General features: G+C 33.0%; 1 protein-coding gene across 1 annotated transcript; it reads right to left on the bottom strand.

The window, feature by feature from the left end:
* Positions 1-2,429: 2,429 nt before the first annotated feature.
* On the bottom strand, positions 2,430-7,127 carry LOC109854982 (cytochrome P450 18a1). Its single transcript, XM_020428692.1, has 5 exons — positions 6,342-7,127; positions 5,722-5,843; positions 4,954-5,383; positions 4,579-4,840; positions 2,430-3,396 (listed from the first exon to the last, which is right to left on the bottom strand). Exons 1-5 carry the CDS (start codon positions 6,727-6,729, stop codon positions 3,003-3,005), a joined length of 1,596 nt encoding a protein of 531 aa, XP_020284281.1. The 5' UTR covers positions 6,730-7,127; the 3' UTR covers positions 2,430-3,002.
* Positions 7,128-13,030: the final 5,903 nt, after the last annotated feature.

Below are 13,030 nucleotides of genomic sequence, written 5' to 3'. Positions count from 1 at the left end.
AAGTTCCCGACCGGCGACAGGAAGGGATAAATGAACGCGATCGGAGATTACAGTCGAAGGTCGATAGTGCAGTCAAAGAATCTGAAATTTTTTTTACTCATCGTAAAATCCTGTTCTTAAGATTGCAATTTTCAGATAAAATTGTTTTGCAAAAATAACCGATAGAAAAATATTTTGTTAATAGAAGCTCATTACACGCGCGCGTTACAAATGTGACAATAATGTACGGTGTTTCAGAACATTTAGTTATAGCACTCTGATTTCATCGTACACTCGACATGTTTTAGTAATCTTTCTCTCTTTCTTACACACACACATACACACTCTTTCTCTTTACATAGACAATTCAAAAAAATAGTGATAAACGAATCCTAAAATAATAAAAAATGACATTATTTCACTTGCAAAACTTTATATTTCATAAAAAAATACATTACACTTATTAAGTATAACACGGACGACGAGTGAACACAATGTATTTGCGATAATTTAAGCTTAATTTATAATTTAATGTTAATTAGCATCTGATATTAGACAAAGAAATTCCGCGCGCGCAGCATAGATCCCGTTTTGAGTTTATCAGTCAAATAAGTTTATGCTAAAATTGAAGCACATATTTCTCGGAATACGTTTGCTTTGAATGCTCACACGCTTTGAGCGTTAGTCTATCTTTTATTCCTCTCTTTTATGTAAAGAGCAATAAAGATATTGACGCTTATATGGTCCAAAGCGAACATATTCTTGAACGCATGCTTCTAATTTCACGGATTTGCTATGCTGCTGAGCGCTCTTTGCTACTTCTAGAGTCTAGAGGATGCACAGCCCAGGATATCTTTGGGAAATCGAAACTACGACGTCACAATGAATCGTTGACCGTACATCCCGTATCTTTCGAATTCACAGCCTCAGCCCGCGCTGAAGAAAGTCGAGAAAAAGTCTAGAAGATGCGTTATACATTTCATAAATATTAGAAGAACGCCATGGTAACGACGAGTAAAAACAGTGTCAAAAAAAAAATAAAATTCAATTTGAATTGGAATTTGATAACTTGAATTTTTTGCGAAAATAATTTAACATTATCTAGATTGCAAAAATATTGCAAATATTTTTGTCGATTTGAGTTTCCAAATTCAAAATTAATCTTAGATATTCGAGTATCAGAATATTCGAAAATTTGAAAAACCGTATAAAACAATATGTATAAAAGACCAAATTTGAGTATCAATAATTCTATTAACTTTGTCGTGTTTCTTTGCATAAAACTAAGAACTTAGCGTAAGACAAACATTTATTATATTATGTTTGTGATTTTTTTCGATCAGCGCGGTCGGCATAGTACAATATTTTTGGGATAAAAGTCATCAATTTTCGGGATAAAAGTCATCATTTGAGTCTGGTGCGCGACGATTAACTAGAAAGTCCAAATAGTTTTTATTTTCTTACAATAGACTATAAATTTATAAAATTTTTCATAAATTTAATTTTATAAAAACGGTTAATTGCGACGCGCATATATATATATATATATATATTTATTACATATATATATATACATATATATATACATATATGTAATAAAAAAGAAACAATTAAAAGTAAAAGAAAACACAAAAACTAAATTAGTAACAAAAAGTAAGCGAGGTAAAGCTAGTGGGTGAATAGCTCACTTCAGGACTGCTATAAAAAATCGGAACAGTCTTATCAAATTTTATGACTGATCTTTTTTTTAGCGGTGGAAATGGAGAAAAGACTGTAATTTAAGGTAAACCGGCGACTGCTATTCGAAAAGTATTATATACATATTACTATTGAGAAAAGTCAATGACACACGCGATTCATCGGCCCTTTGTATTGTTAATTACAACTGTGTTGTATACAGTCGAAGTTTTATATTGTTACATATTGTTCCATATTATTAAGTACATCTTATTATAGAAAAGTAACATACAGAAAGCAATATTCGCGAAAATGATCAGAAAATTGAATTGATGAGATGTGAAAAAAAAGAGAAAGGAAAAAGATTTAAAAAATACGGTTTAATCCATAAAGATTTTGTTATACTTTTAATCTAGTCAAAAAGATTAATATTTTTTTCAAGGGACCAATAGATTCTCCTCTATAATAAACCTGCTTCCGGAAAAAAACAAAAATAACTGTTAACCTTTTCGCTCCGGGGATTTTTCCTTTAAAATTGACCTCGCATTTTAGCTAAAAAAAGTTAATAATAACCTGCTACCCCCCCCCGTTCAAAGTTAATTTTGAAGGTCAAAGAAGTAACCAGGATTTTTTTCAATTTTTTTCCTAAATTTAGTGCATTAAATTGACCTTATAAACATCTATTACGTTCGCTTTTCTTGCTGGTCCATATATGGACCAGTCCCGGAGCGAAAAGGTTAAAGTGTTACATTATTTTTAAAATCTGTTTCATTTTTTAGATATATTGTGAGATATGTTATTTTTTATTGATGTTTAAAAAAAAAAAAAAACTTCTTTCTCTCTTACGGATCGCAAAGTTAGATGTAACTTATTTCAACAATTTAATGCAAAAGTGATCAAAAATATAAATTGTATAGTAGATCTCTGATTTAAACCTGTCGTCGAATCTTGTAGAGATCGAAAAGAACTTTAGGGAATTCTAAAGAATTGAAATCAAGAGTTTACTATATCTATTTTATGCGATTTTATCTTCAAGATAAATTGTTTTGTAAAACTTATTTACTAACTTTTTAACAATTTTTGCCAAGTTTTTGAAACATTATTAATATGTCAATATCTGACTGCCGTCAGGTATTTAATTAGTAAGCTATCGAACTGGTAGTTGGAATATGGCTTTTTATATCTCTTTATAGTAAATCTATACACACACACACGCCCACACAAATCTTATGACATTTGCTTGTATGGAAACGCACGATAATCTATATGTTCGACTTGTAAATCTCATTTGTACGTGACAATAGGAACAACTACCGTGCTCGTATTTTGGAATCCGCTGAGAACGTTTAATAGCTGCCGACTTTTCGAATGCTATTGCAAGGAATGTCTCGCAGTATGCAGCAAACTTGGAAAGGATCTGGCGAAATCGTGACGCCCTCGTTGCCTATGAGGCTAGGCAATGAGGCGTCTGAAGGTATTCTCAGTTCGAAAGTGTGCATCATCGCACTGAAAATTAAATATATTTCCATTCTTGCCAAAGTCTCACCCAGACACATTCGTTTGCCGATGCCGAAGGGTATAAAAGCATTTGGTTTGACGAAATTGCCGTCAGCTGTTAGAAACCTGCTTGGTCGGAAGACTTCCGGATCTGTCCAGAGTTCTGGATTCATATGCACTGCATGCACCAACGGTATCACTTCGGAACCGGCTCGTATAGTATAACCTTTAAATTCCACATCTCTGTAACAAAAAAAAACAAAATTACTGATTAACAAATAACATTAACAAATGTCGCAATAATTAAAAAAACATGTATTGTGAAGAAAAAATCTCAAGAACTAGACATAGATTTATTTACGAATAATTAATCAACACATCATTAATTACAATCACCGATTAAAAATAAATTGCAAGAAAATATATTATTTTTGTACAATTATTTTTTTCAAATAATAATAGAGAATTATCTCGGGCTCTTTAGTATCAAACTGATGAATATATGTAAGTCTGGTCAGTAAGAGCCGATCGCAGGATGTGCGGAAATAATGTGGAATAATGCGGAAATAATATATACGTACGCATACATTTATATATATGCATTAACGTGTAAATTTTTCACGTGAGTTTTTTGAACTGTAATAACAATTCTTTAAATCATATAGGATGCTAGGTTTGCATCAACATATATAAAAGACCCCGTATATCCCCCTAACTAATTTTTTAAATATTGCGAAAAAAACTCCTCAATTATTTTTTTGTACAAAAATTGTATAATATATAATTTTGTTATTTAATGTTTCAAAAACCAAATACGCACACATAACATAAAAACTTTAAATTTTGCGCTAAAAAACTCGTACAGCATAACTGTTTAGTTAATATTTAGAAGACAATTTATAGTCCAATTAAATCGAGTAGTAACGTTGGACTCTGTATACGCAGACATGTGCGCGCTTGAACTGTGTCTCCCGTGTCATGTTTAATAAATAGCGATCACACTGATTGTGTCTTATCAAACACAAATTTGTTTCTTATCAAATATTTTCGATTTAATGTAATTTGATATATTTATTACACTTGAAGTCTCTTTTGTCTATACGAGAAACGGTGTCATCGACCTCTATAGTGCTTTGCACCAAAGGTAAAGGGGTCTGGTCGAAAAGCAGACAGAGAGTTCACGCACCTTTGCTTTCACTTTTGCTCGCCGAATATAATCGTCCAAAATGATCAAAAGATGTTGAATGCCACGGAAAGCCGTTAAAAAAGAACCCAAAGACTTATAAAACTCGCTTTTAGCTTACACAGAGATAGAAAGAAAGGAAAAAAGCTACTTGTGTCTCGCTTGAGATAAATCGGTTAATAAAGATTATATTTTGTCAAAGAACATCCAAATAAAAACTATTTGAGAAAAGATCAATTTACCGTGTAGTGGCGTGCGTGGTTCCAAGCGCTACGACAGTACGGAAGCGCATAATCTCGTGAATTGTCGCCTTGGTAACTGGAAGGAAGTCAAAATCTTTTAGCGTTGGTCTGGATCTTCCTACGACACGATCCAATTCCTGTTGCACTCTTTCTGCTTCTCTCGGATGATGTAACATCAAAATTACTGCCCATTCCAAAGTGGTCTTCACCGTCTCCACACCAGCGGAGAAAAGATCGTTCATAATTTGTTTCATATGACGATCTGCACAAAACAAAAAAAAACAAATAGCGTTTAGTTAAGTATTTAGATGGAACTATTGCTAAACGATGGTGCTAAATAAAATTTAGTAACAGAAAATATCAAATTATGCTTACCGTGATCTTTTCCTTCAAAAAGCTGTTTATCCCGACCTTCTTGTTTAGACTGTTTGATTTCAAGCAAGTAAGCATCCACAAGATCACGAATATTGTTTTCATCAAATTGATTTCTATGTTCGTCTATTATCATTTGCATATGATTATCTAGTTCGTTACGATTGTTGGCAAGTTTTTTTGATATATCTTGCTTATCTTGCTTCTTAAACGAGAGATAGTGCTTCCACGAAGAATTTATTTTAGGAAAGAGTTTAAATCCTTCGTTGATAAGAGTCATGAATCTCTCAAATTTTTCGTTGTCAAGACTATAGCATTCGCTCATCATTAGGCCACAGATCACATTACTTATAGCCAGTGATAGAAGAGGGGAAATGTTTGTAGGCTTTCCATTTGTTTGAAGTAATGCCTTCACATATGTGTCAATCTCACGCTAAATAAAAAAAACATACACATGTATATATATGTACACACACATCTATACATCATAGTCGTTTATTTGACAAAAGTTTAGTTTTTTTAGGAATTTTTTACATAACTCAAAGATTTCTTTTAAAATTTAAAAAACTGTTATATTGTCGTATTAATATTTTTATTCTTGTGGCACATATTAATAAAAATTTACATATACTACATGTATATAAAAATTAAAACGTTTTTTATTAAATAAAAATTTGTATTATTTTCAAGCTTTTTTCACAAAACTCAAAGATTTATCATGTCAAAAATACTAATAAGTTGTACGCTAATCAGTCCAAATCCGATACTCACCCCAATCTTGTACTCCAATGTTCTCGATTGAAAATCGCCAAACTTCATGCCTAAGTATCTTAATTTCAATTGAAGGAATTTTCTCTGATTCTTCCACAAGTCACCGGTTGAGTTGATAATGCCTACAACAGTAACGAGGACGTTCCTGAATCGCGAGAACTCTCGTATGCGGCGCGTCATTCACGGTCTCGTTTCGCTTCCATAGTGTACCGCCAATCTGTCCGCGAACGTCTATTGCAACACTTCGAAGCACAAGTTAGCATTGACCGAGAAGCAGTCGTAGAAACGCGCAGTTATGAATGATCGCAAACACAACAGTTTGGAAAAAATTAATCATTCAATGAGTTTTCCCCCGAACATATATCATAACTACATCTCATAATCATTGTAAATATTTTATTGTGTCATTCAGAGTAAAGTAAGTTTGGAAAAATATTTCGGTTGTATCAGTGCAATTGAAAGATAACGGGCAGCAGCACGAAGAAATGCCCGATAAATCTGACGGAACGTGAAATCGAGCGAAACGCGCGAAGTGCTTTAACCCTCTGACGATATGAGAGCGTGCTGAGTCGAGAGATAACGCATAACGTATTATCGGAATTGCTACTCTCGATACTTACCGTGTCCGTCGAGGATGTCCATGAACTCGGAATGCGGTCTGCCGGTAAACTCCTCCCTATTGAACGCTTCGCGTATAAGTTTAGGACAACTCAGGACGATAGTGTCTTGATTATGATAGCCCTTAGAAATCTTGTATATTGGACCAAACTGTTTAGCCCACTTTGTATATTTCAAATATACGGGCAGATTTCTGTTCATAAACCTGCTACTAATTGTTGGACCAGGTGGCGATTTCTTTTTTTGTTTTAGCATTTCTCCCACTAAATGAACACCTAGCACTACAAGCACAAAAAACTTGATAATGTCTATTGAGATAATCTGCTGAGTCTTTTCGAAGATCGCGTGCCAACACGAATCATTATACAATCTGCCGACTTCTGCGAACATTTTGAATCGATTGATCGAAATTTAATGTTGCAATAAGAAGACTTTTGCGATGTATAAATGTCTGTAGTATCGCGATAAGCACTGACGTAATATTATTTTTGTCTTTTGATAAAAAAAAAAAAAAAAAAAAAAAAAAAAAAAAAAAAAAGAAAACACAATTGTCTGTCTTTCTGATCTTGTAGCTATCGTTGTCGGAACAGAAGCGAAGGTGGATAAAAAGTTCACTAGGAAGCAGAAGGTCCGTTGGAGTGCAGGTTGATAACAAATTCTAAATCAAATATAAAAGAAGATAAAATGGAAAAAGGAACGGAATAATAAAAACAAGATAGGAGGAAAAGAAGTTGAAAGGAGGATCGCAACTGTTGCCGAATTTACCGCCGCTCGCTATATCTGAACTGTACGACGGTAAGGACTGGTACGCTTTCTCTCGTTCTTGTGTCTTATATAGTTTAATCAAATCCCTACTACGAAGATTCTATATTGGAGAGGTGGGCAGAGAGGAGAACGTCGTAAGTAGGGAGGCATCACGATGGTTAACGCGGAAACGTCGTAGGTAGGGATAAAACGCATCAATCGCGTAAAGGTAGTGGATACTTCCGTTGGGGAACGTGAAGGCGGATCCTTCGTATTCATTGGCTAAAGACCACGAGGCCTCTCGCTCTAGAATCTTGGTGGGGAGAACATGGGTCCTCTCTGGCAGGGGTCCTATTACGGCCAGTGGGAGATGCCGGTATCAGATGCATTTGACGTGAAATACGTACAATCGCCTCTCTCCGTTTCGGAAGGTTTAGAAGAATATATCATAGCTACAATGTGTAAAAATTTTATTTACTTTTGTATCAAAGTATTACTAATTTCACAGATGGACTTGCTTTATTTATTTTTTATTTTAACTTTGTTGAATTTTCCGTTGAGCATACTTGTGCCGTTTACTCAAATATTAGAAAAAAAATAAAATAAAATAAGTAGACGCACAAAAACGCTTTTTGTAACAAAAATATTTTATATGATATTGTTTGACGTTATATGTATATATTTAATGTTACATGTTGTCTCATATTCTCTTTCTTTTTCTGCTTATATATATCAAAATTTAAAATGAGATTCTCAATACTTTAATAATATGACTCAAAAATAAAATAAATATCCTGTAATATCTTTACATATATCATTTAAATCTTGATGTAATGATGTATAATAAAACTTTAATAAAACTACAATAAAACTATTAAAACTGTAATGAAACGTTAAAGGAAAGATAATTGATAATTGATAAAGTGAGACAATGGTATATAACAAATAAATAACAGTCATTGTTACAAACATTATCGAGATTACAGTATTTTGTGTATGCGAATACACGCGCGAATATTTTTTTGTTGGAGCAGCTTATACAGATTACACTTTGCAATGAGTACGTACATATGTGCCTCTCGAAGAAATAACGGACTGCTTCATAATCAACGGTTGCTTGCATCATAATTTGCGAATTGTGCCGATCGATGACTTTGCACCGGCGCCGCTTCTCTTATCAAGTCCTCTGGGTCATTTGGTCAAACGTGTTGCTCACAGATTTTTCGACAGTCATAATTTCCGACGACCTTCGTACGTAGAAACGCAATTAATAATTTTAATCGCAAGTGCATTCACATTTCATATACCAGAATATTTGTAAACTTTATGAAGTTTTTAATCATGCGCCTAGATTCAAGTACAAGTGAGAGTATACATTTTTAAGTAATAAATGATTTTTTTGCAGTTTTTGTAAAAAAGTACGTAAATATTGTTAAATGTGTGTTTCATATAATGCCATTTAATATTTTGTCCATTAAAAATATAATGTATATGTTGGTATTTTCCACGATACATTTTCCTTGTTTATTGCATTTTATTTCGGAATCGAGTCGCTCATCATAACATATCTGCATATCAGGTCATTAACTTGCCGTCGTTTTCTGCAACACAAGCATTCAATGTTCACAGATTGAAGTTAGTTATTTTTATAGAAGAAGAGAAAATTTTTTGAAACGACAAGGTTAGACAATTTTGTTAAAAATACTAGGGAAACAAAACTATAAAAGGAGCAAGAATAAAGGAGTTTTTGACTATATATTTCTAAGTATGCTTGTTTGCATTCATGCTTGTACAAAGATTAAATATACATTAACCGATAATGAATACATTATAATAACGTGTGTTAACGCTTTTTAAAAAGTTTTATCTCAAAACGTGTTTTATGATATTTTTGTGTCATATAATTGCAATATTACACGCATTTTATTGCAAACGTATTGGTTTGAAATTAAGTGTTTGTAAAAGAAATCTGTTGTAATGGCTCAATATGTTATAAAATGGAAACTGTTACTATGTTTTTGAGTGAAAGCTCAATTTTCATGCTTCTCAAATATAAAACCGTCTGATCTGTTTGAACATGTTTATTCATTCGGTAAAATGCGGCTTGTTTAAATAATAACATAATGTAAATTAATATTCAAACTTTTATTGGAATAAAAATTTTAATAAAAAAAATATTCTTTTTCTCATTTTGAACAATAGGAAACGTATCAGTTGTTATTTACAGTATACATATAGCTACGTATTTACTTATGAAGACAGTGGTTTATGTTTTATTTTTCAGAAAAATATTTTAGAAATTGGAGTACGTAAATTGATTTATGATTTATATCTCATAATTGGATCACTTTATTTACTCAGACAAGATCGGTTTCATTACGCATTTGAATGAATGTAACGTGTTCGACTCAGTTTACTGCTCGTCACGAGCAAATGGCACTCGTTTAGGCTCGTCAAAACTTGAGTCGTTGTCTACGAATTTTCACTGAGTTAGCACTTTACATCGCTAAAGTGATGACAGCACAAATCTTATACAAATTGTAAAGACTACCTCACATTTCAATGCGCAACAGAATGATGATATATTTTTATATTTTTATTCAAAAAACATTTAACTAATAAGCTTAAGTTAAGTTACGTGCAGTAACGCATGTTTATTAAAGTTTATTTGATATAAATAATAAATAAATACAATACACTCTGCTTTTTCTAATTTTTCGCGCTTTGATAGTTTCTATCGAAGTTGCGCGCAATGCAACATAAACGTGAATGTATTTGAAATATATATTTTTACGCTTTTGTAAGATTGCACTTGTTCGTTTATTAATATGTATTTGTGTGCTTCTCGAAGATTGCACTCGTTCGGTCATTGATCCAGAACATGAAGAAGTAATAATTTTCTCTTCGTCATGCCCGATTCAGCGCAGGTCAATAAAAACGGATATCGATATCGCGAAGCACGCTCCTCGATTATCCTTATGGCTTCATCGCAACGAGAGATGAAGGACTCTCTTTACGTGTATCTTCAAATAACCTTTCTATACCTTCCTATATCTTCAGAATTATATCTTTAATACAGTACAAACGAGTTTACATTATCTTTCATATAATCACTCGATTGCGTTTTGAGTGCACAACGATTGAATCAATTCACGATTTATTTTTTATTTAATAAAAAATTTATTTTTATACTTTAGTGTCGATTAATATCGCGATGATTTATCTATTTTTTCGGAAAATATCATTCTTTCTTCTTGTTTAGATCTAAAAAGTATTATATACGTAGTATATATTTTAGATATATAAATTTGCATTTTATTTTGTTTACAAGTTTATATGATATATGTTTTTTCTCTCGTTTCTCTCTCTTTCTCTTTCTCTTCCTCTTGCGCATAAAAGATGCAATATCTATTTTAAAAAAATGGTTTTTATCGATATTGAGTTATGGTGTTTTTTATACAAATAAAAGTTATGATATAAAACCTAGAAAAGCAAAGCCAAAGAAATAATAATAAAGAAAACAATAAAAACGATTGACCTGTTGTAAACAGTATGACTGATTACGATCGCATAAATGGAGCAAAAAGAGGTGGAGACGAAAATCAGTCGTACTCTACTTTGCCATAAAAAAAAAAAAAAATGAAGAGGCACAGCGCACATCAGTACCCTTAATGTGATCGCTCGGTAAGAGGTGAACGACCGCGAAACAGACTTCTCCGGAGAAAATTTTCATATCCCCTTCTCCTCTGGGATCTTCCCCTTCTATTTTGCCACGCCAAACATGAACTCACTTGCGAATGCTAGAACGACATCCTGGAAAATTAGAAATGCATCATGGTAGCACGTGTGCGAGAAAATGGAAGGGATGAAAGAACAAGAAAGAGAGGAGAACGACGGAAATGATTGAGAATCGACATACGAAGAGAAGGAAGTGAACTCAGGTAAGCTGAAGAGAGGATAAGATATGCAACACGACGACGATGAGAACGAAAGAGAGGGATAGACGAAGAAACGCGGTCTACGCTCTGTCTGTGATCGACGTCAGGGTGAACGACCGTCCTCTGTGTAGAGGACGTGTATATGCCGGACCAGTGTGTGATCCGACCGGCGAGCACTGCACGTTGCGGCGCGCTATGAAGAGTTGTTTACGATCATGTCTTAAGCGCGATTCGCCGCGGCATGCCAAATCGCGGGCAGCCTGCTGATGAAGTATGCAATCGAGGATTTCGCGCGATGGAAATCGGGGAGAGTTTAGTGACGCAGCGCAAACTGCGCACTTAGTTTCTTCTTCGGAATTCTTGTAAAAAAAGCAAAAGAAGACGATTCTATTAAAAAATCTTATTAGTAGTATAATTAGTCAAAAATCATTTTGATTTTAGACTTTTGTTTAAACTAAGTAAGTAAGAAAAAACAAGAAAATGTCAGGTTAAATGCAGATTTTATAACCGTGAATCTTCATAATGGATCATTGCTTCTCACGAAGCAGACGGTTATTTAAATTAAAACAATTGTCAAACATTATATAATTACGAGTTACAACTGATCAAAAGTTCATAAAAGTCGCGTGTAACAAATAATTGTCAGTAATTACAATTCAAAATGAGGCTCGGGAATTCAATATATCAAACAGGAAGATATTTGTCACCGATTTTAATTGTCTCATAACTGATTACGCACGCAGGATAAGGGAGTTGTACGAAATCAGTAGGTTAATCACCTCCTTCGAAGAGCAGGATGTATTTCTAGTCATGCTAATGAATACTAATCCGCCAACAAGAAAATTTACATAGTACCGTCGTGCGTGCAACACACAATGGCATTCTATCGCACGCCTTTACTATTGCAAACGCCGCACATTAGATGCGTGCAGCAGATCTATAATTCTTTGCACGTATCAATAAGCGCATTCAACATTCTTCTTCCTTAACAAATTCGCGTTGATTGATTAAACCAGTGCTCTATGTAATAGAATGATACACCGAGCACACGTACTTTTTTAGTGCTTGGTTACGTGCTTGTACATATGAATGGAGGTCGTTGATCTTTTGACGTAACTATTATCAATTCCATAAATCTGACCGATAAACTTGAAGTAGATTAAGAATGTTTTTATATATATATTATATCTTTGCAAGTATGTACTTTGACAAGAGAAAGCTCATATCATTGTTGTGGCTAAATAATACTGATAACAGACAGATTACAGATTACTTAAATTGATTATACTTGAGGTTACAAACAAATTACTTAAATTAATACTCTTGAGTTGATATTACAAAAAGAGAAATTTTTCCAAAATTCTGCTCACTGTTTTCATTATATTTTCACTTCTCTCGAGTCAAAAACGCAGATACTTCGAACTCAGGAAGTATTAGATTCAAAGAAAAACTTCTAAATATGTTTGAAATTTTCGAGTTTCCATAGCAAAAGGAAGAAGTCTTCGAAAAATTCTGCTTACATTTTGCGCATCAAAAACGGTCAACATGAGTATTATCTTAAATATGCAAAATCTTTATGCGTGAAATATATATATATATACATAAAAAATGTACTATAAATAATTTAATTAATTTTATTTTTTAAAAGAAATATAAATATATGTAATTGTATTAAAATACGAAAATTTTACTTTAGCGCGCGTATATACACAGCAAGATAAACTTTACTCGACATTCAACGTAATAATAAAGTGTCAGACACTACTAATTAGAATATTTAACCAAGAAAGTTTATGTTTTTTTTAGATGACTTTAAAACTTCTGTTAGTAAACATAAGCGCTTACTAAAATCTCTCTAAAAGAGTAGCAATTAGACAAAGTTTTGTGAAATAAAAAAAATTAAAAAAAAAGATCTATGTAATAGATTGTGTACAACTGTATGTATAATTTGTATGTAGAAAAGATTCATTAATACTTGTTGAGTTTGGAGAGGAAAAAAAAAAGATAGA

This window comes from Pseudomyrmex gracilis, unplaced genomic scaffold (genome assembly GCF_002006095.1).
Source record: "Pseudomyrmex gracilis isolate BER0280 unplaced genomic scaffold, ASM200609v1 scaffold_3, whole genome shotgun sequence".
Lineage (NCBI taxonomy): Eukaryota > Metazoa > Arthropoda > Insecta > Hymenoptera > Formicidae > Pseudomyrmex > Pseudomyrmex gracilis.
The sequence above is the reverse complement of the archived record's forward strand: the minus strand, read 5'-3'. Positions and strand labels throughout refer to the sequence as shown.

Coding starts and splice junctions, on each gene's coding strand:
- LOC109854982 (XM_020428692.1), bottom strand. CDS start 6,729: ATGTTCGCAGAAGTCGGCAGATTGTATAATGATTCGTGTTGGCACGCG. Junction 5,384..5,721: donor CATTGGAGTACAAGATTGGG/GTGAGTATCGGA, acceptor TTTTTTATTTAG/CGTGAGATTGACACATATGT. Junction 4,841..4,953: donor TTTTGAAGGAAAAGATCACG/GTAAGCATAATT, acceptor TGTTTTGTGCAG/ATCGTCATATGAAACAAATT.